This window comes from Aulostomus chinensis, chromosome 17 (genome assembly GCF_037954235.1).
Source record: "Aulostomus chinensis isolate RoL2024-O1b breed Wild chromosome 17, RoL_Achi_v1.0, whole genome shotgun sequence".
Taxonomy (NCBI): Eukaryota; Metazoa; Chordata; class Actinopteri; order Syngnathiformes; family Aulostomidae; genus Aulostomus; species Aulostomus chinensis.
Window position 1 is genome coordinate 5,913,903 of NC_141336.1, and position 26,312 is coordinate 5,940,214.

Below are 26,312 nucleotides of genomic sequence, written 5' to 3' on the forward strand. Positions count from 1 at the left end.
AGTATTTAGCAAAGTGTGAATTGCAGCCACATTTGTTATTTAGATATTATCTCTGACTTTAGTTCTGTTGACTGTTTGCACTTTACTGTATATAAAGGTTATGTGACTGTTGTACTCTGTGGTCCCTAATGTGGAAGATGTTGATGAAAACGTTTTCTGCCTCTACTTTGGTTTGTTCTGTGAATTCATATTAATGTAAGAGATTTGAAACATGTTTAGATTAATGAACCAGATTAAAATCACTCATTAATAAATGATTCCTCCTTGAAAAGACATGCCTTTACAAGTCGCAGTATTGTGATGGTAAATTCAGTAGGTTGATGCAGTTGTGCAGTTAGCTCAATAATGGGTTGGTGTGGTGTCTTCCTCTGTCTGTCTGTCTGTGTCTCTCTCTCTCATGCTGCAGGTCCTCAAGCTTTTTTTTTTCCAGTATTAATTAAGCTGCAGTGTCGTCTCTCTTCCTCTGCCAGCACAGCCCAGATGAGAGTTTTTCCCAAAGCTGAGAAACTGAACAGTGCAGGCAGGCGGTGAGGAAGAGGGAAAGCAGGCGGAGGCTGCTCAAGCCAAAGCAGTGTTTCCATGGGCCGGGCCCACACTCATAAAACATCTCAGAATAGTTGTGTTGATATGTGTTCTGTGGAGCAACTGTCACTAATTGAATGCCACTCAATTCCCAGAAGACAAGATGATCACTTAATATTAAACTAGAATCATCAGAGGTTGATGCAACATCTTGCCTTTTCTGACTGTTGTTGAGGTAACATGTTGTTTGCTGAAACAGTAGTTTAACAACACCGTGTTATGCCGTGTGAAGGTGTATGACAAGCTGAACCTTGCTTTGTTTACTTTGTGAAATGCTGCATATCAACTTTGAAGATTCTGCAAAAGGATGTTACAAATGGTGTGTAATTGTGAAAATGCCACATTTCCCATTAGTTCACATGGAGCATAAATGTCGAGCCAAAGTTGCCACATTATGTCACTTTTACAATTTACATAGCATATAACATATTATGTTTTAAAAAGCTATAACGTTCAGGATACCAACTGTCAGGATTTCTGTTTTTAATGCTGTGTAATGGTGAAACAGCTTTAAAAGCGGCATGAGATTTTTAAACCTTTTTCCATCAGCTTATATGCAGCAGAAAAGAGGCAGCTACTTGTTTTATGTATCTTGGTTTTCGAAATGATAATGATCTCCTCTTTGATACCACATCATGCTTTGGAATTCAGATTTGAGTTTTCTGGGCATATCTTAATCCCTCTGCGCAGGACTGTTCAATTCAACGCTCCAAAATTTTGATTTGTACGGCCAATAAAATGACCAACATTACCAGCTCTTACATTTTCTCAAATTGCACTTAAATTTGTGTATCTTTGATACCAGTAACATTTAACCCCAAATTAGCATAGAAAAAAACATCTTTAGGTAATTGTGAGTTCATTACACATGCAATAGATCCGAAGTGTGAAAGGAAGTGCATCCACTAATATGAAAACCTTTGACAATTTTTATTGAAGTCAAACAAAATTTTTGTCTGAGATTTTGGTCGTATTATTCAGTTCTAACAGAAAAAATGATAATCGGTCCTGGTTGGAGCAGAGTATAGAAATTAATTCTGTCTCTTAGAACTCAAAGAAGTGACACCTTATAGTAAAGTTACATAGAGCGACTGCCCAATTATGTTTTCTTTTTGTTTTGTCATGTGATAAACTGGCTGAAGGTATTCTTTTGGATTCCACAGCTGTTAAATATAGAGACAGAGGCACCCATTAGTTTCTTGGACTGATTTTTAACACCCAAAACATACATTTAGGATCATTAACATTAACTAAAGTAGAGTTAAGAGTCTTTTACAAAGGTCCATCACTTTAAAAGCAGAAAACTCAAACCCCATGGGCTCTATTAAAAGCATGGCGCTCGTTCAAGACCAAGTTTGCTAGTTTCAATCTAGCGCATATGACATTTTCATGCCAAGTGTGCTCTCTCCCCCTTTAACTAACAAATGAACATTCGCTCCACCTGTACCTACAGGTGCTTAAGTATGCTCATGAGTCAAGGTCTGGAACGGCATGGCACATTGCTATTTGAGAACACCAGACAGCGTTTGTGCCAGAGACAAGGCTGGTCATTGGTCGATGGGGTTATGTGTTAATTTCTATTTAAAGGGCACATTAATCAGATAAGCAGATGCAAGGCATTGCAATGCCGTTCTATTGATGCCTGGTAATGTTGAAACACTGGTTGCTACTTCCTCCCAGGCCTGCTTCACCTCCAATGGCTTATTTTGTTGACTGCTGCTTCCTTATAGAAGTCCTTGACGTGCCTTCACCTGCTGCAGGAGGTGGTCCGTCTCTTCAGATGAGAAGCACTTATTTCTCCTGAGCTGCATGCACCACCAAAATGGCAAAACGCCAAGTCCTGGCTCAACGTGAGCTATAAAGAGAATGACATGAGCCACGGATTGGTTTGAGTGATGTCACGCCCAATACACACCTACGAACAATTAGGTGTCCAATAGCTACCTCTGTTTTTTGATCTGTCTAAATACCAAAATGGGGCTGAACACGCCACAAATGCACACATTGTGCCATCACACATAGCGCTATCCGTCAACCTCTGGCGCCATAGATTGTTTAAATAGGGCCCCATGTCTCTCTGGCTGTTGTGATGATGTGCTGTAGCCACAATAATCCTGAGAATGATGGTGGCTTACACTCAGAGGCTGGCCGAGTGGATCAGAAACAGCCATTCATTTCAACCCTGATTTTCAGCCCACATGGCCTGGTGGATTAAAATGAAAGATCACATTTGTGGAGCTAAATGGATTTGGGGATAAAGATGGATGGTTAAAGTAAATGCCCTCAACGATACTGGCAGTTTGAAGCATGAATGAGTGCCAGTGCAGCTCTCAGGACAAATTAGTTTGTCTGGATGTTTGAGTGACTTCTAAGGGGATCGACCCCATCTATTAGGAATTTGAAATGGACCGATAATGTCCAGGTTTGGCAATGTTCACAGATTGATAATGAAACCAGCTGTGAGACTTCATTTCTTAACCTCATGGGTTGGCCTTTTAACTTAAGAAGCATTTGAACACTCTTTTCTGTCCGTCATTCGGACATACAGCGTTTGTGCACTTGAAGAATCTGGTTGCCATGACAATTACCACAACTCTGCTTGCTTGATGTATTTATTCCCCTCCTTCTTTTACACTGTGTTTGGGGTTTGAGCACAGAGAACACACAGGAACCCCTGCGCCAGGTGTAGCCATTGAGAGTAATGAAAAATAACATGAAAAGACACATCATTTATGAGCACTCATTCAGTCATTAAGATCTGAGTCTGCACTGTGTTTTGCTGTCTCTGTTCTCATTTTCACCAGATTCCAGCTTCCTTTGGGATTATGTTGAATTTTCTTTGAGTAAGATATGGATCAATTATTGCTCCTTATGAGTTGGTAGATGCCTTGTGTGGCAGTGCCCAACAGTTTGTATTAGTGTTTGAACAATTGAATGACATAACATTTTTAAGTAAAGCACTCTGAGTGCCGTGAAGTTAGGAAGCCACTATAATTACAGTCCATTACCGTTTCACTTAACGTGCATGTTACAGGTGGCACGGTGGTGCAGTGGTTAGTGGTTAGTGGTTGTGAGGAGCAGGTTGTGTGTCTATATGTGTTGGCCCTGTGATGGACTGGCTACCTGTCCAGGTCGAACCCTGCTTCTTGCCCGAAAGTCGCTGGGATAGACTCCAGCCCCCCCCCCCCCCCCCCCCCACACGACCCTTAACAGGAATAAGCTGAAGAAAATGGATGGATGGATGGATGGTGCATGTTACAGTAACGTAGGACCTTGTTATCTTCCATACAATTCACAGATGGACGAATTTGGGTTGAGAAATGTTTTTTAAGAGCAAGTCCTAACTAACATTATTACTGCTGTATGTGCTTGTGATGCATAAGGATGGTTACTGTCTTTGGAGGATCTGCTGTATCTGTGAATCAATGTCTCTTCCTGATCACCAGGTCCACTATTGAAGCCAACAGGAGAGGCTATGCGTTTATAATTTGGAGCTCTCAGTTCAGAAACAGAATGGGATGTCGAGGTAAAAACAACCAGACAGCACTGGCAAACCTCAAGAACTGGCTCGTCAACAGCTTGAATAAGCTTTCTCTTGATATATTTAATTCATCAAGATTAAATGTTATCTTGTTTCAGCTATGTGGCCTGGCCCTATTTAGTGGTAAACAATTGTCCAGGACCCTGTGCAGAGGTTTGATGTGTTTGTGGGTGACTAACAGCCTTCCACCAAGGGCTACTATTGTGATGATGTTGGGTCTGTTTGAGATGTGCATGTGTGGTGGTAGGGTTTTTACTTTCTGATGTGTATGAAGGATACACGCATAGACCTATTTCATGCACACTGTTCTAGGATCTCTTTCCTCTCTCTTCTTGTCTCCCACATCCACTGTTGTACTTTCTTGCCCAGTTCCGAGCGAGTAAGCCATGCTCCCTGTGTGTCTGAAGAGGGATTACTGTGTCCTGCGTGATTATCTGTCTATTAATAGCTTCCTTTAAGGCTGTTCACATGCTCATATAGTGGCTGAGCTGCGGGATCTCGAGGCCTCAGGCACTGCAACACAAGTCGACCCCCAAATCCTGCAGCCAGTAATTACTATTATGAACTACAGAGAGGAAGACATATATGAGGACACACAGACACACACACACATTATGTATACATGTGCAGGATGTACATCTTAACAGAACTGCAATTTAAGCTAGGACATGTACTCAGGTTATTATTCAGTAGCAAGTGCAACTACGAAGAATTAAACCTTTGCTCAGGCCCTCAGGTGAACTCTGACCTCTAAATCCTCAAGGTGTGTGTGTATATATATGTATATATGTATTACATACATTCTTATGTATGTATGTATGTATATATGTATATTTATTTGTTTATTTATCACACACACACATACACACTTCTACATATATATTTGAGTCTCAGCAGACATTTGAGACAAATTTGGACAATGTAGGCAAGATGGCAGTGCCAACGTGTGTCGCAGCTCTATCTCTTTTGCTAGGTGTGTCTCCTACAAATACCTTGAAGTTGTTCCAGAGATATGAGTGATTTATGTGAGGTGACAGCGACTTTGCCCTTTTACAGAATATATTCCCATCTTCCTTGAGTTCCAGGAGACATTAGAGGAAAAAGTTTGAAGAACCTTTCCTCAAGTCATTTCAGAGTTATCATGATTAACAATTGGATGGACAGCTACCCTACAGCTTACTCTGACACAGAAACATTAAAATTTAGTAAATTGCGATTGCTGTAAATACAAAGAAGCTATTTTTCACAGCTGCATTTCTCTTAAGAGTTAGCTGCGATGATAAAAATTTTTTAAGTGTCTCAAAGTTCGACATTGAAAGTGCTTGAATTTTCCGTTTGAAAAGCTGTATGAACTCCTTCCTGTTATGACAACCTAACCTTTTTAGCTCCTTGTAAAGCGAATGCCTTGCAGCATTTCACTGCCCATTTTAAAATCATTTGACTCATGAAACATTTAGCCATTGATAAATGAACACACAAATTAATGGCCATGTTATAATACATTAGATTGTGTGAAAGGGGTGTGGCTTGTCACAGTGTTGGTGACGAAGCAAGTCCAAGAGGTCTAGTAGTAGCTGTGATAAACTGCAAAATGAGATAATGGCCCACACTCTCATTCTCTTTGTCCTACAGGAAGTCATTCTCTTTAAAGTTACATATGTATGCAACAGATATGGAAGTAGCTGTGTACAGAATGATAGACAGGAAGGTGTTTTTTTTTATTTTATTTTACACACTTGCTGTGTGAAGTGGTTGTCTGACAGGGAGTCTAAAATTTCTATCGTCCAAAAGTGCTTGTTCAGATGCTCCTTCCAAAGAGTTAAAGTTAGGGATGTCCCCCATCCGATACTATGATCGGAAATCGGGCCCGATCACGTAATTTTCAAAGGATCGGGATCAGGTGAAAAAGATCCGGATCACTGATATAGGCGTATTAATAATGTTTGACATAATCTCTCATCCATGTTGTAAACAATACACACGTGCAGAGAGTGAGCAGATAGAAATACACATACTAGAGCTAGTTACGTCAGCCCGATGCCACATACTCATGTCACAGAGTAGACAATGAAGCTTCTAGCACTGTGTATTTCTATGAGTGGGCGTGCCTTCGCGCGTCAGTGGCAGTGAACTGCGCCGTGAGTTGAAGACAGCGTGCGATAGAAAGCGGTTTTGATAAAGTCTAAAATGTCTGCCGTTTGGAAGTATTTTAAACTTGAAACCGAAGGCAGTCCCACGGCCGAATGCAACATTTGTGAAACGGGGATCTCGCGCGGTGGGAAAGAAAAATCTGCCTTCAATACAACAAACATGATTCGCCACCTGAAGAACAAGCATCCGCAGCAATTTGGTAGGCTACTTATTCAATTTGTGATTAAAATGGTACATCCCATTGTTTGATTTTTAGTTAAAGTTCCAAGCTGTGCTGAGCAGGCCCCATGCACATTTTTCAGAAGTTAAAGTAAAGTTACAATGTATGTACAAAGTTTTTCTAGTGTACTACTACCTCAAGGAAACAACCTACTTTGTAGTTTTCTTCATTGTGTGACTGTGGCAATAACAATAACAATAATAAAAAAAACCTTAAGGCACGACTTAGATGTGTTCTTTCATTTTTTATTGCATTGCCAAAGTATCGGATCGGGACTCGGTATCGGCAGATACTCAAAATTAAAGGACTCGGACTCGGGGGCAAAAAAGTGTGATCGGGACATCCCTAGTTAAAGTAGAAAAGAGTACGCAGTAAGGCCTGACTGGCTCTGTCATGGAAACTTGGCTAGAGGTGGCCATTGAAATACAAAGGAGAATTGAATGAAAAGCTGCTCTGAGTTGTATAACTGAAATATCAAAATTTTCAATCCAGCATCATGAATTCGGCATGGTGCAGATCGCCTCTGCTCCAGCAGCAGGTTGTACTGCTGTGCTGCTATGCAAGGACATGAACTTGGGAGCTGAATAACATCCTTTTATGTCACTTTGTTATTGAAATGTATTGGTGTCCACAAATTCCAGATAAAGTTGCCAGATCTAGCCACAGATTCTACATGTTAGCAACGCTGTCTTTGCTGCTCTTGCTACCTTGCACCACCATTTAGCGATATTGGAAAAAGTGGTGCCACTTCCTGTGCTCATTTTTTTTTATTAGAAAATAAAGCTCTTTGCAGTATGATGTTAAAATTCCATGACATTTGAATACTAATTTTTCAAACTCTGATGATGGTCATTCTGTATGTTTACAAAGTATATGGTGCGCAAATATTTTTTTTTTTTCATGCAGTACGTAACAATTTTCTAACATTTGAGAAAAAAAACAAACAAAACATAACTGAAAAAATGTTGCCATGGTGGGCCGCTATGGTCATTTGTACATAGCCAAAACCCTGTTGTAGTTACAGGTCCTTGGAAGTCTAATTAAAAATGGTACTATGCATGTTGTCTGAAAGAGTTGTGGCAACATGGAGTTAGTTCTTCCATCCCGCTAAGTTTGTGGCTTGGAGATTAAAGCCTTCAGAGTCCAGGACCCCAGCCAGTCAATCAGAGTTTGGGTTTATTTGGGGCTGGCCTGGTTGGACACAGTCTCTGTTAGAGGAAGCAGGACGCCAGCAGGAGTAAGAAGTTTGTTTGGATCCAAATATGTTGACTGTAATCTCTTTAAATGCGCTTGATGAGATCTGTTGAGGTCTGTCGCCCAGGACAGGGAAGTCCGTGTTCTCTTTAATGGTTAATGCTTCAAGAAGAGAGGATTTCAGGAATGTAAGCTTCATTGCTGAAAAGCCTTTTGATTTAGAAAGACGATGACCCACATTGGCTTTCCTTTTCAATCATGGCATTCAGCAAAATTTTTTGTGCAACATTTCAATTTTGGGCTGAGGGTTTGTTGAATAGACACATACCAGAATTAACCTTGATAAATTTTATAGCACAGAGTTGTTTGTCTGTAGCTCTGTAAATAATTCATCGTAAATTCAAAGCTGAACTGCATTAATTTTTTTCTTATAAATGAATGTCTCTTACATTGCTTTAATTTCCCACAAGATAGTGATTGTTAATGGCGTCATGAGCAAGTTGTGGAAGCAGGAGCGCCATGGCAGATATGGCGAGTTTTGGTTAGCCCTCTACTAAATTGAATATTTAGCAGAAGGAAACCCTAGCAGCGGATTAGACCGCTGTTGCTTTGACTACTTCTAATTATCTCTCTGTTTAGTTGAATGTGGATTAATAATTAATCTGGGCAGCTCTTATAAATTTCCAAACATTCGATAAAAAATTGATCAAATTGTGATTATGACATGAGTCATAGGAAGTGGGTGACACAGCAGTTTTTAGCCTTTATTTTTCTAGCCAAAACATTATTGAGGCAACATATGTAAACTATTATCTTAGAGGGGGTGCCCCTTTGCTACACATATTCAGGCCCCTCAGGATAAATTACAATTCCAACTTTGAAGATAGTGCATAGTGCTCATTCGTATGTAGCATCCTTAGATGATGAAGTGAAATGGGGACCATGGTCAACATACTATATATTTATTGTTAGCATGTTGATGTCTGCATTCAGCTCAAATCATAGCTGTGCCTATGTACAGCTTAACTGAGCTGTTCTATCTCCTGTCAATCAAAATAAGTCAATAGATCAATTAATGGCTGCAGCTCTGAATTGCTTCATGTTACACTAAGATAAAAGAGTCATTTCACCTTCATCAAAGAAGTTTCTCACTTGTTTATATGCAGGTTGTGATCCAGCGTTAAGTGCAACCAAATTCAAAATGACAAGCGAGCACTTGAAGTTAATTTTTCACACACACACACACACACACACACACACACACACACACACACACACACACACACACAGCTACTGGTGCAGTGCCTTCGGAGCAGCTTATCTCTTACGTAATGGCTCCAGTCCTGCTGGGAAACGGCAACATCCCAACAGAGTTTTGGCGATCGGGGACAAGCGTAAATGGTCTCCCCGAAGGTCTGAACTCTGTGTGACCCTCCGCCATGTCTGTCACTGTGGGATCATAATAAAAGACACCTGCCGCTTTGTTCTGCCTGCACATCCATAAGGTTTGTGACAGCTCAGCCTCCGCTGCTCCCAGCTGAAGCTCTCAGCACCAGATAATGAGGCTGTCACACTCCTCCTTGCTGCACTGAGCAGCTTTGCGGGATGAATAAGTCAAAAGACATTACAGATCAGGAAGTTGATGCTTTCACCTGAGGTCTGCCCTTGTTTTCTCTGGCAAGCTTTATTGTTGATACCCACTTTTTTTAACCTTTTTAGAAATATACTTTTCATGCATTATATCTTGTTTATTTGTCTTTCTTCAGCAATGATGGCATTTCATGTAGTATCCAGTTCATCATCTTACACTGAACATTCCACTGCTTACAAATTAGGAAAGTCTACAACTGAAAATAAGATGTAACCTAAAAATAAATAACTCATCACTTGAACAGGATCACTGCCGCTCACGAAAGGACAGAAGAAAAAAAAAATTATGTTGTTGATCTAATTCACGTGTACTCATGTTTCATTGCAGTCCAAAGTGAGTTATTTATGGTCACACTCTCGTTCTCCATTTCACATCGTGTGTGAGTGTCTGTTTCACTCTATGTGAGTGTCTAAATGTGTGTGTCTCTTTTACCATGAGTGAGTGTCTCACTGTGTATATGGACTATATGTCTGTTTCACTGTTTGTGCATCTTACCATTCTTTTGTGACCTCAGTCAGAAACATCTGAGTGGCTTAACTAACATCTCATCTCTCTCCTCCTGTGTGTGTTTGTGCGTAGACGTGCCAGCGCCGGAGCAGCCGGAGCTGTTCCTGAAGAAGCTGCAGCAGTGCTGTACTGTCTTTGACTTCATGGACACGCTGTCAGACCTCAAGATGAAGGAGTACAAGCGCTCCACACTCAATGAGCTGGTGGACTATGTGACTGTCAGCCGGGGTTACCTGACAGAGCAGGCCTACCCAGAGGTCGTCAAAATGGTAAGAAGGGAGGAAGTGAACAAATACATGGGGCATACATGAGAAAATGAAACCATGGACACTTAAAGCGACTAAGCCAACTGCACCAAAGTGATGTCTGTGTAAAATGGTCAACCAGAACGGTTTTACTGCTTTCTCTAGCTGAGTACCACTGAAAATATTAGGGGTGCCTTACAGTTTCTGTCTTAGCTTTACTGTCAAACACAGCCGACAATCCTCACGAACTAGCTGATACCATTGTTTCCCCAAACAGACCAGAGGTCTGATGGTTGAGCAAGGTTTGGTTTGGATTTTGGATTTTGGTTCGTGTTCTATTTGTTTTTGACTTTCAACAGAACAGAAACATCTTCAGCAAATGACAGAAGACTCACTACCACTGAGCTGAAATGAATAGATAAATAGTTGCTTCAGTTATTTGCTGTGATTTATGGGTCATAGTGTCTATACAGTGTTCTGTACTCTTCTCAGTGAGGGTGGAGTTTTCAAGCCATCCGTGTGTGCGTGCCCAGTAGATGCCACAGGATACACATATCTGAATACACCTTTCCTTCCTTGCGCAACCCAAAACATTGCATTTCACATGGAAATTTAACCTTCGGTTGTGTGTTGAATTTTTGGGGGGTTTTGCGTCCTTCAAATGCATTAAAACACCAAGCTAAAGCTTTAACATTGCAAACACTCTGAAGGATGCTTTGGGCAAAGGTTTGCAAAGTCCAGATGTGTTTTTTAACTGGTCTGTTTACCTGCAACAGGTATTTTTATATCAAACACTGTTGATCAAACGGTGCAAAAATCAAATGTAGTATCCATATGAAGGTCATGTGTTGATGTGGATTACGTCGACCCACAGATCTAGTCATTTAGATCATGACATTTTAGTTCTGTTAAGGAAGAAATGCTTCGTTATTGTTTATTATTTGTTTAAGTTGAATGCAAAGAGAGTGAGTCTGCTGGGTGAACGAGACTGACTTACCAAGTCACTTTATGGTGGTGAATAAAAAGAGACGTCAAAGCAGCTTGTAAGCAGATAAGTTCTTTTGTATTTATCGTCAATATAGAGCAAAGCAACAAAGTCTGACTCGACCATTTTCTCAGTTTTTTTAAGATTGGAATCCATCTTACATTGTATTTGCTAATTGACATACTGTAGGGAAGAAGAAAAAAGTGCTCGACAGCTTGAAGAATGTGGTAACATATTTGAGACCACCTCTGAAGTGTTCACACCTCCATGTCTACTGAGTGTGTTCATACCTGAGCATCACTTGTGATTGGAGCGCTCAGGAGACATCTTAATCACATCTGAATAGTTTATTCAAGCTTAAACCCACGTCTCATGTGTTTGTCCTCCAGGTGTCTCACAACATATTCCGGACCCTTCCGCCCAGCGACAGTAATGAGTTTGACCCTGAGGAGGACGAGCCCACACTTGAGGCCTCTTGGCCACACTTACAGGTAAACTACCTAATCAGTGTTTGTGTGTGAGAGAGTGTTTGTTAGCTTCCAGGGTGGGGCAGGTTGTGGTTCTGGTCCAGGTTTAGATCCAGGCTCTCTCGTCTCTCACCTCCCCTCCTCCTTCTCTGTGCCTGCTGCCCAGGACTCCTTTAGAAATGAGATGCAAATCTCAAGGAGAAGCTTCCTGGTAAATCTTTTCTTTTTGTTTTGTCTCTTTTGCCCAACATTCCAGGGTCCTGAACGACTCTTTGTTCCCCAAATAAAACCCAATTATCACCTACCTCCAGGCTGGCCCAGATATTTCTCTTTACCCAGTTGTTCCTGATTTTCCTTGAGCCTTGTGTGACCTTTGACCCCTCCCAGTGCAGTGTTTACGGGGTTAGATCAAAGAGGAAGCAGTCCTTGTGTTTCATAAACTTGTACAGCTGGAGGATTGTTCTTGGTTTGTGTTGATGCATTTAAAACTGAAGACATGCCAGTCAGTCCTCTTGTACTTCTCTCAGATTTGAGCAGTTTTTAACTTTATTGCTGTGGGTTTTTTCCCCGTCAACATCAACAACTCTCTCATCCTTTTCTTCTTAGTTGGTATACGAGTTCTTCATCCGGTTCTTGGAGAGTCAGGAATTCCAGCCCAGCATTGCCAAAAAGTACATAGACCAGAAGTTTGTCCTACAGGTGAGTCACTCTTCACCACTTTCTTCATGTTTTTTTATTCAGCCTTCTTTTTGTGGTTTCTGTGTTATTTTGGGGGGTTTGCAGTTTTGTCCTTTCTTTTTTTGCTGCATCATTTGTGTTTCTTGCTTCCAGCTCTTGGAGTTGTTTGACAGCGAGGATCCTCGGGAGAGAGACTACCTGAAGACAGTCTTGCATAGAATCTACGGCAAATTCCTGGGGCTGAGGGCTTTTATACGAAAACAGATCAATAATATTTTTCTACGGTGAGTTGACGCCTGCTCTTGAGATGTTTGAAGAGATCTCAAAAATCCTGTGGACAGTTCGGTTGATCTTTATGGATTAATGTTGTTAACTATGAAATCCTTGCACCCCTGATCACACATCATGTACTTGATCATTCCTTTTTCTTCCTCTAATAACCAGTTTTGAAAATCAGGTGATGCTTAGGCAGAATGACTTGGTGTTCAATCAGGAAAAGTTTACTTACTTACTACTTCAGTCTCATCAGGCCCTAACGTCGGTAACAGTCTTCCCCAATTCCACCATATTTGGACCGAATTTTGTCGTGACCGACACATTTTAATGGTTGTGCCGACTATGAATGCTGGGACTGATGATCAGCCATCTTTAACTTATGTAGTGTGACATAATCTTACAACAGCGATGAGGACTCTAGGATGCCCCAAGAAATTCTAGCTTGCTCATCTTCTTGGCCTTTTTTCAGATGACCTGTTTCTTGATGCTAACAAATGGGATGACGTCTCTCAGCTGTAAATGTCATTGTGAGGAGAAACAGGGTGTTAGTACTGTCTGATGGAACAACAAAACTCACAACGGTCTCACAAGATGGCATATGTCAGTGTCTCTTGTAGTGTCACCAGTCCCTCACCCAAGACACATTGGATTTTATGGCATTATGGTTGAGTAATCTTGCACGCTGAATCTGACATAACCATCACGAACGACCAAAATATTGGGCGGTCGGATCCTGCAATAATAGTAACTTTCTACCTCATTCAGTCAGTCGTGATCCCACGATATTCACATGTGAGATCAGCCTTGTGAGCCGTGAAATTGAGGAACTTCTCATTTAAACCAGACAGATTTTCCATGGAATTTTGGAGCAAAAAGTTTACTGCCGTCAATACTTTTTATGAACTTCAGATTTCACTTGTTCACTTGCACATCATCTGTTTTTGCTCTCTTTGCTCATTCCATTATCTTTTCCCCCTTTCTTGTCTTCTGTCTCCCTCCTTGTCTGCTCGACAGTTTTGTTTATGAGACGGAGCACTTCAACGGGGTGGCCGAGTTGCTGGAGATCTTGGGCAGGTATGTGGATCCCTCTGATCCCTTTTTTCTGCTTCTTTACAGTTTCCTGTATTAGACATCTGCTGGCTTTTGTGTAGTGCTCAGGTGAGGCGGTTTTGATCTGTAATTTAGTCCAGCTGCCCCCGAGCAACAGAGATCTTTGTCAGAAAGTTTAATAAGAAATAGCGGACACAAATGGTGAAGTAACACAAGAAAACAGGAATATAGCCGATTAAAGCTGTAAAACTCAGGCTGAAGCTTTGATCAGAGTTTGACATTTAGATAGGAAATTATTTCGTCATTTTCTTAAGTTCAATCCCTTAAAAAAAAAAAGACCAGACTAATTCTTGAAGCCAAACATACTGAATAGGTGTTTGATGTCAGGACTTCAAGAGGGTCCTTGAACATACAAACAGACAAGCGTGGTTATATCAGACTGACTCCAGACCAAAGCTCGTATTTTTCATAATACGGAGCCCCAGGGGACATAAAAAAAGAAAAAAGTCTGAAAAAAATAAACTTTTGCAAGATCCCATAATAGTTTTGTAAGATCCCATGAGGGTTTTCCCAATCGTTGATTTCAAACAAAACCAAAACCCCACGAGCCCAACAAATTTGTCAAAGATAAGACTGCATAACTGATTTATTACTGTCATTTTAAGAGTATTTTATGATAATATAAAAGCGTTATAATACACTTACACCCTTTCAAAGTATGTTCAACTTTTGACTCTTAATTGGGCTTTCCCGAATCCTTTATGTTGCAATGGCAATCAACACCCAAATCAGCTTTCAGTGGTGTTGGGATTTTTTTTTTTTTTAATTAGGAAACATCAATCATCCCAAATAAGGCGGAAGTAGTGGTGCAACATCATTTATGTTGCAAAAGCACGAGTAATCAATCAATTCCTAGACAAAGCTCAGACTTCATAGCTTTGTGAGTCACAGCTCTCATTCTAAGTTACCAGCAATGTACCGTGACCTCTCCACAGCCACGTTTTTACTACACATGCAAGATGTAGAAAAAGTCTAGCATCTGGAATATTTTCCATATTTGCACAGACAACCCCAAAAAAGTCAAGTGTCAAATCTGTCAAACAAATCCGGCATTTCACACATCCAGTAGGAGTTTGGCTAATCATCTGAGAGCTTTAAGTCATTGCTGAACTGTCACACTTGCTAAAAATTTTGATGGCTAATGTCTCGTATGTAGTGTAATATGCATTCTATTAAACATTGATCGGGGTTAAGCTTTGATAATTCACTGGTAATTAACACCTAAGCTTCGAAGCTCAAAAGTGGTATCCGGTAAAGCCCCAATTCTTATGAATATTCTTAGTAAGACATTAGATATAGATTGTCAAAAATATGAAAACATCCTCGATTAATAAAACCAAAATAAAGTCACCACAAAAAGATGTAGGTGACCTTGTTTGCAAAAATGTATGTAAAGGTAGTAGGCAATAACAATTCAATATTGTAATTCCTGTGAACCCAATATTTACTGGGTCTTTCGACTTGCATTTGCACACAATGGCCTCATTTTTCAATGTAGATTCCTGCAGTCAAATGGAAATGACACAATCATGTCGAGAAGTGAGAGGAACTCAAATGTCAGTACAAAAACTTTGAATTCCACAAATCTATTGTAAGCCAAACTTTTATGAGAAATAGGAACTCTGGAAAGCATTTAGAGCTTTAACAGCTTGTGGTGATTTAACCGTTCATCCTTCTATGAATGCACTCTTCTCAAAACAGTTTATAGTCGTGCGCAGGCTTAAAGGGCTGTTGAGGCTGTGTTAGCCTGAAGGTTGGAGCAGCGCATCACTAACATCTCCTCATTCATCCTCCAGCTTCCCTATAAACAATCTTGTCTTTGTCCAGCACTCATTGATCTTCCACTTGCTTTCAGGGTGTCACAATTAATCTCTTTCATGTGTTCATGTTTAATTTATGTTTCTCTCTTGCAGTATAATCAATGGTTTTGCTCTGCCACTGAAAGCGGAGCATAAACAGTTTCTGGTCAAAGTGTTGATCCCCCTCCACACTGTCAGGAGTCTGTCGCTCTTCCATGCACAGGTAATACATCTGTCTGGATCCTAGAGGGGCTTCTGCTTGGGTCAGTGAGGGGCTGAAACTATGTTTCTCCACAGAAATGCCTTAAATTCTCTTGAATTTAACTTTCTGGCATTTCTTAAAAATCCCAAAAATACAAAAGCATACTGTTTAACATTTTTGCTATACATTATTAGGTAAGATGATTAAGGAAGAAATCAACGACTATTGTAGGAGGGATGAGACTACATAAAATGATGTCCTCATTTCTCATTTCTTTTTGAATATGGAAGCAAAGTCATTAAGTGTTGGACGATTGAGTTTGCCTTACAAAAATGACTGTTGCTTTATGCTAAATTTTACTTTCATATTCTAAATGAATACTTCAATCAATCAGTCAATCAAAACAATTGCTGTGGATATGTTTATAAGGTATTAGATCAGAGGTTCATGTTCTGTATGTTTAAAACGTCAAAGAATTATCAGCAGTTCTGAAGCTCGACTGGCCTTTCAGCTGTTCTATCTGTGCTCACGAAGCTCATCGCTGTACTTCCTCGTACATGGCGCTGGTGTACGGGTTAATTTTCCTTCACTGCTGTGAGGGCGTGTTACTGTGCAGGCTTTATTAGCAGAGCTGGCTAGTTCAGTTTATATCTCTGCTGACTTGAATGTAGGTAAATAATTAAATCTTGTGGCAGTTAACGTCTTCTCAAATGTAGTCAGACCAAATTGATCAAAGTGTGAGTCATTTCACAGGTTGTGGTACTCACAACAATTATTTTACTGGCAAAACCGTAACACTGTCGTAGCGTCCAGCAGAAACGATGATGTAAAGTTCCACATCAAAGCTTCAGCTGTTTTTGTCCACTCTCGCGGGTTTGATAATGCGGTTTTCAGCTGATTTTTTGAAAAAAAAAAAATGCTCTTAAAGGCACACAACCAGACAGACTTAGTGACTAGCTGGTGAACATTAGCAGTTAGCAGCTGAAGAGTCAGATATTTCCCTCGAGAGTTGGTACAAAACAAAGAGAACAAAAACGGCTAAAAGAGATCAATACTGGACTTCAGGTAGACAGAGAACACAATTCAGAGTGAATGATAACGGGTGTTTCTGATACTGGTGAAGGCTGGTGAGACTGCACCAAGCGTTCAGAAATCAAAGTGTGATTAGCTGCTCTGTCTTCAAATCCTCTCCCCATCACTCACGTCCCAAAATATAAGAATATTTAAAGTGTAGGAAACAATGTGTCTGGTGTTGTGGTGGTGATATCTGTGGAGGAAATCAGACCTGAACAGTCGGAACAACTGCTTAGCCGTCAAATATTAATCCAGCAAAGGACTGAGAAACTATCAGATGTTGAAACTAAAGAGTGACTAAAGCATCAAGTACTAAGGTGCTGTCAGCTTTTAAGTTTTTCTGTATCTTAGATGCTAAATCAGTTGTAAATCTTCATTGAGTGAATGTTCCATCATTGACTTCCAGTGTCTTCTCTCCCTGCAGTTGGCATATTGCATTGTACAGTTCCTAGAGAAAGACCCCACATTAACAGAACCAGTAAGTATCAGCGCACTTCTTTTTTCTTTCCCTCAATGTTGGAAGGCAACTCAGCACCTCCAACTATTCTCTGTTGTGCCAGAATCCCCCTGGTGTCAACCAAGAGAGAGAGAAGAGACGCGTAAATTTATATTCTCCGTTTGCATTCGTGTGCATCGTTTGTAAACCGTGTGCTATGATTCATCATCATCTTTGGCGAAGGATTCGAAATTCATACATTTTGCAAGAAACTGTGATGTCTGATACAAATCACAATGTAATGTTCAATCAAGATAAATTGGACTCATTTGGTTGGCAAAGGTCAGTCCCGGTCAGAAGATAGAAGTTCTTCACAGTGCATAGGTGGACGTATATGACGTGGGTACAGTTGATGACTCCATGTTTATGGATTCTGAATCTGATCACACAATGTATAAATTATACACAGTACAGTTTTGCAAATCTCCTGTTTTTTTCTCAGTTGGCACCAGCTACAATGACTCCAGGGTACAGATTTAGCAGCCAAACTCTCTTGTAGACATAAACAAGAGAACTTATAGATATAGAGCCTTGCAGCAAAGAGGTATTTTTTTGCAGTCCCAACAGGAAGTTGGCATCTCCATGGGTTCCCTGAAACAAAGCTGATGGGACTTTAACATTGGATTTTGGATCATTGCAGAAAATCAGCTCTGTGGTGAACAAAAGCAGATGAGACTGATATGTTTAATTCAGCGAGATCATCTTCTCCAAAGATCACCGCTTTTATGATTTTTGAAGTTAAAAGCAATCATTGTGCAGAGCTAATGATGACTAGGAATGAACGACATCACAAGCGCATGACTTCAACATGACCACAGATATCTTCATGCTTCTCCTGTTTTTGCCGTGATGCTGTTTAATATCCACAACAACCTCTTTAGTCTCATTTGGCCACTTGTTAGCAGCCACCGACAAGTAAAAAGCTTTGAAATTCCGCAGTGTGGTGTTAACTGATGTATTTTGCTATCAAGCAAAACCTTAAAATAGCTTCGGCTTGTATGAACCACAGATCTTATTTCACTCATTTAACCACAGACCTGTTGACTTAGAGATGAGGGATCCGGACCCTTATTTTTTTTAAGTTTCAGGACTCAATCCTCTGTTGCCCTACTACACCTGCACTGGCATCTCTGCCCTGGCATCCTGTCAAGTATTGAGTTCCTTACAGGAAGTGTACCATGTCCCCACCATCATACAGATGGTGATTACCTCTCATACAGCAGTCAGGTCAGAAAAATTTTGGGGACTTCTCTTTAGTTCCTCTGAGTTCACCCTGAAAGTAGACGACCATCAAAACAGACTCTTCAGTGCACTTTTACTCTCTTGGCTCTTCCTGCAGTGAAGCTCAATTTGTCATTTGAAATCTAAAACTTTTAAATGAATATGCTTGTGTGGCTGTCAGAATATGAAAGAATATTTAAAGATTAAAAAAAGAATAACTTCGACCTTGACACATTTTTTTAAAATGTGAAAGGTCAGTTCTCAAACGTGGATTATCAGGCTCAGATTGTGTCTCCTTCTGGTCCTCAGGTCATCAGAGGATTACTGAAGTTCTGGCCAAAAACCTGCAGTCAAAAAGAGGTGAGGCTGGTTCCCTGTGCGTGTCTGTTTGTGTCCTTGTTGTGTGTTATGTGTCGTGACACTTGCTCACGATGTTGCACTGCAGGTGATGTTTCTAGGCGAGCTTGAGGAGATCCTGGATGTCATCGAACCCACACAGTTTGTGAAGATCCAGGAGCCGCTCTTCAAACAGATCTCCAGATGTGTCTCCAGCCCGCACTTCCAGGTCTGTGACCACAGGAATGACGGTTTGGTTTGTGACATAAAAAAAGGTTGAGGACTTGTCTCAAGTATTGTGTTGTGGTAGGTTGCAGAGCGAGCTCTCTACTACTGGAACAACGAGTACATCATGAGTCTGATCGAGGAGAACTCCAGCGTCATCCTTCCCATCATGTTCGCCAGCCTCTACAGGATCTCCAAAGAGCACTGGAACCCGTGAGTGATGCTTCAAACACTGCCTGATAGCTTTGTGTGGTGGAAAATGCTCCTCTACTGTTAATTTCCTTAAACATAGTTTTATTTTATTAATAAATATAATCACCTGTTCCAGTGTACTTGGCTGTGTTTTGCTAAAGGTCAGACTGGGTTGTCCTTGGCTCCCCGCGTCTGTTTACTATAAACTACTGCGTCCGGTGTCTGTTTGTGGCCGGAAACAGAAAGACACTGAAGGAGCAACACTGAGCTCCGTACTCATCTTCATCTTTTCCCTCATCTGATGTGATTGATTGGTGGCTCTTCTATCCAGACATGTTTTGACCTTTAGATGTCCTTCACAAGCCTTAAAAAGCAAAACATCTGATCCAACATCGCTGACCTGACCATCAAAAATATCTAGTCTTAAAAAAAACAGCCATCTTAAGCTACGCCCTCTTTTTGGTCCTCTGGTCTTAACTTTTGAACCTGTGATTGGTCAATGAAATAATTTTGTCGAAGTGATTAAAAAAAAAAAAAAAAACCCAAAAAACATTGCGTGGTTTTCGAGAAAAGTCCTTATTATTGCCAAAAATGTTGTCAAGTCTTTCAATTAACATTCAGAATTGTTTGGTTTTATATTTTTGCATTTTTTCTTTCTTTCTACCACTTTATGTAATTTTGTTTTTATTTATTTATTGTTGATTCCCCATCAAATTCACTTTGCTTATTTTGTAAAACCTGGGAAAGTCCCAACAGTACATGAGCAGGAAATCTATGGAAAGACACTAGAAATTACCCCACCAGAAATATTTATCAATCAGGTCAAAACGAATATTAAAATAGAAGAAAACTAAATGTCTAAGTATCGCAGTTACATGTTTAAAGGTTTGGATCAGTGGTACTGAGTCACATTGCTGAATGCATGCATTTGCATTCACTTCTCACTCTGTACTTGTATCCATTTAAAACATTTTAAATGGAAGAAATACACATTTGTGTCTCTCTCTCGGTTCAGGGCCATCGTGGCGCTGGTCTACAACGTACTGAAGGCCTTCATGGAGATGAACAGTACCTTATTTGATGAACTCACAGCCACATACAAGTCGGACCGCCAGCGGTAAGAAGCTGTAAACATCACTGAGTCATGAATAATATGACAGATGATGAGACATGTTAGAAGAGGATTATTTTCCTCATCACTTCAATGGTTTAGTCCATCAAATGTAAAGATGTTATTTATTATGTCTCCATGTTGGAAATAGAAATATTGGCTTCAGTAAGAATATCAATATCTTGGCTTGTGAAAGGGTGACCTGGGAAAAATTCTTGTAGCAAACAGGGCCAACCTGTTTGGACCAGCATTCCAGCTGTGTACAGTCCAGGGGGTCAGCAGGGGGCGCTGATCACCAAGTAAATCAATAGAGTGGAATATTAAACTTAAGAAACAGCTCCTGTGCAGCCAGCTCCTACTGGATCGGCACCTGCTGGAGGTATTACTGATGGTGTGTGTGTGTGTGTGTTGGTATTGTGTGTAAACAAGTGTGGGTGTGTTGTTTCTGCTGATGTCCAGTGAGAAGAAGAAGGAGAAGGAGAGGGAGGAGCTGTGGAAGAAGCTGGAGGACTTGGAGCTGAAGCGAGGCCTTAGGAGCGATGGGATCATCCCAACTTAACGAAGACAGCGCTGCACTCCCCATCTGCCCTGCCCTCCCACCACCCTACTCTCCCCCTTCTCTGACTCCCCCCGCCTCCATCCCCCCACCCCCACCCCCGTCACATCAGCCATGTCTGCTCAGAGCTCCCAGAAATCCCCGATAAAGGCCATCGTCTCTGGATGGACACGGAGCGCCCGCTGGTTTCTTAATTGTTTTTTTTTTTCTTCTTATGTTTTTTTTCTCCTGTGTTTGTGCGACTTACTTTACAGTAGATACATCACGTCTGTTTTCATTATTTCAACAACACTGTAAATAATTATTTTTTTCTTTTTTTCCCTTAAACTGCTATTATTGCAAAACGGAAAAAACAAAATAATAATAATAAAAAAGGAAGAAAAAAATAGAAAATGAGAAAATGACTTGTGTGGGAGGGGGAATTTAAATAAAAAAACAACTCTTGGACTGTAGGACATGAAATGAACTCTTGAAAAAGATCTAAAAAAAAACGTCAAAAAAGAGAAGATAGATTGAACTCTTCATCCCACTCTTCCTCTTCAGCACCGCCCTCTGTGTCTTTTTCTTTCTTGGTTCTTGGTTCTCCTCTTCGCTTTTCCTCCCATTGCCCTCCCCCCATAATCTCTGAAGAGGTGTGTCTAATTTCTGCCCCCGTGTGGCATGTCCGGCCTGATGATGGCTCCCTCTCTTGGTTTCTCTCCTCCCTGTTTTAAACAGGTACTAAACAGAGCAAAAACACACATAAAAACAAAATGGACACCTCCTCTCTGACTGCTTCCACACCTGTTTGATTTATTTCACTCGTTTTCTACCCTCAAGTCACTTAATTCACTCCTTCAAATTAAATAGTTTGTCCTCTCAAAATCCACAGGCTCTCTAACCATATTTTGCAATTGTGCAATAAAGGCTGTTAAGAGTCTGCAAATATTTGGTTGAGTGCTGTTGAAAAAGCTTGATGTTAACTCTTCAACAGACTCTGAGTCTCTACAAGTCCTCACACTCATCACTTAAGATGTTCATATCCTTGAGGTACCAGCAGTTAATTTCCTCTAATCCCAGATGTTGCCCGGTGTTTAGTTCATCCAGCCCAAACCAATGATTAGTTTCCTTTCAGTGCAGAAGCTCTAGAGCATCACAACTCCCTTCCAATTTGATGGCGTTAAAGCTTATTTTATTCTGAAAATCAGAAGACTGTAAATCAAGGGAGAAAGGCGAGCAATGGTTTTAAGCACCAATTTCTTTGTGGGGACAAATTAAAAATGAGAGCAAGAAACCTTTAATTTGAAGGAGTGTTTTATCATACATTTGGCCCCTGCTGGCGGATACGTCGGCATCATGTGCCGGACAGGTCATGTGATCAGTGCTGTTTGTTAACAAAGTTACAAAAAAAACCAGTCTGATTTGCACCAAACACTGAGGATGGGTGTTGCATGGGCCAAGGAAGAATCTTCTATATTTATGGCAGATCCATTTAAAATACTGAAAAATGAGTGTTCTGTGCACCCGTCTGTCAGCTGGACTCTTAATTTTTCTTTGGCAAGATGGATCTTGGAGCAGAACAGTCACACTCAGTTCCATCTCCTCACTGTCATCCTTCAAATCACAGACTGCTCCTCATCACTGGATTCGTTTTTCAGTCTTTATTTTCCCTCGCTCTGACCTTTGACCCCTCCCTCCTACCTATCCACCACAGCAGGTATACAAGGTATCAGTCTGGCACTGATGCCCTTCAGCGTAACGGGGAAATCATTTACCAATCAAAAATGGGTCTTGTGAGGAGCGCCAAAAATGTTCCTCGTGTTGTGATGGACCAGCGCCCCTGTCCTCCTTGTCCTGCCTGCCCACTGGGGGGCGCTGCGTCAGCTTCACAGTATTACAACAAAAAAAGACAACCCTGTACATTGTTATTGAATGCAGTACAATGATAATCTTGTATCTCGTAGTAATTTAGCCTGTTTTTGCGTAGGAAACTGTGGAGAGGAGTATCCAGTATATAAAGAGGTATTATGGAACAAGACTTCCTGGTATTTATGATCGTGTTCCCCCCCTTTTTAGTCTCTTTTCTGTCTCACGCCTCTCCCCTTCTCTTGGTTTTTATCTCATTTTGGATATTTGATGAAGTTTCTTTTTGACCATTGGATTTTTTTTTTTTTTTTAGTTGGGGAGGGAGGGAGGGCGGGGAGGTGGGCTGAGGGCAGTTAGGCTGGGGTCAGAGGTCATGGGGGAGGGGGTGTGTGTCGAAAGTGAAGAGCGGGGATGTTGATGGTGAACTTCCCCCCTCCCTCGCAGAGTTAATGTGTGCTTTAGAGCGGCCCAGGTATAATATGGTTTAAAAACTGAAAAAAGGAAAAGGGTTGGAGAAATACAAATGTTTAATTATTTTAAAAAATAAAGAGATATTAAATTAAACCTGTTTTGTGATAAAGCCCAGATGCTGAATGGATTTATTTACTGGGTTCAGGTGTGTGTGGGTGTGTGTGTGTGTGTGTCTGTCTGTCTGTGTGTATCATTTGGGTCAGTCTGCACTTTTTGACACACCTTTAGAAAGGACATATTAGGGATAAGACTTCATATTTGGGATAAGGTTCAGAATTAGGTTAAGTTTCTGGTCGGGGTCAGCGTGAGGGGTGAGGGATTCAGCATTGTACCACTGAATGTCCTTATTAAGATAGCTACGCGTATGTGTTTCCAAACCTGCTTTTTTATTGTGAAAATGTTCAGACAATTAATACATATAGATTTGTTTTTGTATCTTTGTTCGCCAGTCAACCAATAGGTTTTCAATCCAGAAAAAATGGAGTATAGCACTGAAATCATTTTTTTTCATACCTGTGTTCATCAAACAGCTTTGAAAGCTTGATTTGTGAAAGGAGCACACACTTTTTCGTGAAAAGCTCTTTTTCCTCATCCCCAGTCAGACGAGAAGATCCAGACTCTTCTTTCCTTCTTCTATTTTTGATGTTTCACCAATTGGTTGCATTTCTAACTAAACGAAGATTTAAAAACTCCAAACCGTCCCACCCTCCTCACCTCGGCTCATTGAACTGTTGACATCATGTTCACCATGAATGAGTTTTTGAAACATGAAGATGCTGTCTGAGAATCCTCCAGCCAGTCAGGAGGGTCCTGACCCCTGACCCCCCCCAACTGCTCCAGGCATGCAGGTCAGACAGTGCATAGAGGCCGCGATCATAAAAGATGGTCTAGATTTGAAAGGGCTGATGGTGTGAAGCTACTTGTGCATGTTTGTATCTCTGGTGAAATACAAAGAAACCTCTAAATGTCCTCTTTTTTGTTTGCTAAACATCAAAACTGCATCTGTACCAGAAGGAAGTTCCATCCATCCATCTATTTTCTACCGCTTATCCTGCTAAGGGTCGCGGGGGGGCTGGGGCCTATCCCAGCAGCCTTCTGGCGAGAGGCGGGGTTCACCCTGGACAGGTCACCAGTCCATCTCAGGGCCAATACATGTAGACAGACAACCATTCACACTGACAGCCACACCTACGGTCAATTTAGAGTATCAATCAGCCTCGTCCCTTCTTGATGTCTTTGGACTGTGGGAGGAAGCTGGAGTACCAGAGAGAACCCACACAGGAACAGGGAGAACATGGAGACTCACACAGAAAGATTTTGTGCTGGAGCCAAGGAAGGAAGTTGTCTCCTTTAAAATTTCCTCCCATAAATTTAAAAATCTCCAAAAGTTCAAATACTCCTTTCAAAAACACGTATTTTATTTGAACTTTGTTTTTCACTGTCATAATCCCTTTCAAAAGGAGTTTTTACTCACTTTAATGTTTTCATCTAGCACTGTTGAGTTTTATGTTGAGATTTTCTGAGAAAACATCAATTCAGAAGAGTTGAGATTACAGGCAGGCTCAAAGTGCTTAATTTGCTGTTTATTGAACTGCTGCAGTACTTTATTCTACCATCAGAGGTCAGCAGACACCTGCAATCCACTGACTGTTCACAGAGAAGCGGACAGGAAAATGCATATCAGTGCAGTGACACAAATGTGTTTTTCAGGACAAAATGAACAACAGGAAAAAATAATATGCCAAGGCTGTTGAGATGGACTGATGCCACGAGGTAGATGACTAACTTCGATTCGTGAGTTTCTTTGAAGGTGAGACCTGAGAAGATGATAAGTGAGATTACCAACATCCCTTGTGTTTAATGTGCAAAATAGAAAGGTAAACAAAAGTTACTGTCTTGACAGTTGCAGAAATTGTAGTCCTATCAGGATTAAATGGATCAACTGCTGAAATGGCTTCCTCCCAAACCTATCATTTAAATTAAGGATGCATCTAATCTAAATAATCTGCCCGCCAGATTATAGGACATGTTTGGTCAGCAGTGTGAGAAGTTGAGATGCGGCTGAGAGATCAGGTGGAACACTTATGAAATAGAAAAAACCTTCTGACAGCTTGAAGTGAGTTTGGTCCAGGTAATTACTGGAAGGTTCACATGCCTCAGTGCCTCTAGTTCTTCTGCTCGACGGCTGAGAGCGTAGTCATCATTAATTATCCCAGAAATCTTTTTATTCAGCTGATTATTCCTATGCACTCTTTCTACTGCTTCTCATATTCATCCACATCTCACTGCCACCAGGAAACAGATTAATTGAATGTCACTTAGTTGAACATTGTGACCCAGTTTTGACGATGTTAATGTTGTTATACTTTAAAAGAACACACCAACTCTTAGGAAAATGTTCTTGAGAGCTGACATTGTGTTGCATTATTGGACGTGCTAGTAGTGAGTATAGTTAACAACAAACACTGTACTGTTCTTGTCATCATGAAGCTGAAGACAAAAACTGAAGTAAAGGGAGCGTTCTGGGACGGACTGGTGATTAAAACCAGGGGCCATTATTCTGAGAGGATGAGTCAAAGGTTGAGTGGTTGGGATGAGAGCTCCAGTCAGTGGACAGAGATCCAAACCTTCCAATGTATCATGAGAGGTCACAAAGCCAAGCAAGCTGTGTAGCTTAGCTTTTGGAGTCCCACGTCCACTTCATGAACACGTGTAGGAGTCGCCAACGATCAAGTCGGTAAACAACGGTATGTGGAGTCAAACCTGATTTAAATCGCATGGGATTTTTACCATCTGCCTCTTAAACCAAGTTCAGGTACATAAACTAAGACTGAGAGATCGATGCATGTAAGAGATGAAGGTAAGAACTTCATCACTGCAAGACAGCAAGTCTGTTTCCATGCCACAGTGGTCAAATGTAGCGCTGCTGCACTTTGTAACAACTTTTTTGCTTAAATTACCAGTAAGTGCTGTTTGCACGGTCGATAAAGTGCAATTCAAATACTCATAATTTCTAGATCGAATGGAGTTTTGGCCACAGCAAAACAAAACAGATAGCATCCAACACGGCAGATCAACATGTCGTGAAATCATGATGCCAAAGCCTTCTGTCCTTTGTCCCCAGAGGCAAATGAGGGTGGATCCGCCTCTACTGCATCTGTGTCAGCTGGTCTCTGA

At 40.9% G+C, this 26,312-nt stretch overlaps 1 protein-coding gene across 1 annotated transcript in view; it reads left to right on the forward strand.

Moving 5' to 3' along the window:
- Positions 1 to 23,571, forward strand: part of ppp2r5eb (protein phosphatase 2, regulatory subunit B', epsilon isoform b) — a 52,474-nt gene extending 28,903 nt beyond the window's left edge. Inside the window, exons 3-14 of the mRNA XM_086182260.1 lie at positions 9,919 to 10,115; positions 11,466 to 11,567; positions 12,150 to 12,242; positions 12,375 to 12,505; positions 13,512 to 13,571; positions 15,521 to 15,629; positions 17,107 to 17,160; positions 18,709 to 18,759; positions 18,845 to 18,964; positions 19,046 to 19,173; positions 20,168 to 20,269; positions 20,723 to 23,571. Coding sequence (XP_086038386.1) covers positions 9,919 to 10,115; positions 11,466 to 11,567; positions 12,150 to 12,242; positions 12,375 to 12,505; positions 13,512 to 13,571; positions 15,521 to 15,629; positions 17,107 to 17,160; positions 18,709 to 18,759; positions 18,845 to 18,964; positions 19,046 to 19,173; positions 20,168 to 20,269; positions 20,723 to 20,822 — 1,247 coding nt within the window. The 3' untranslated portion in view covers positions 20,823 to 23,571. The remainder of the gene's footprint in view (positions 1 to 9,918; positions 10,116 to 11,465; positions 11,568 to 12,149; positions 12,243 to 12,374; positions 12,506 to 13,511; positions 13,572 to 15,520; positions 15,630 to 17,106; positions 17,161 to 18,708; positions 18,760 to 18,844; positions 18,965 to 19,045; positions 19,174 to 20,167; positions 20,270 to 20,722) is intronic.
- The last annotated feature ends 2,741 nt before the right edge of the window (positions 23,572 to 26,312 follow it).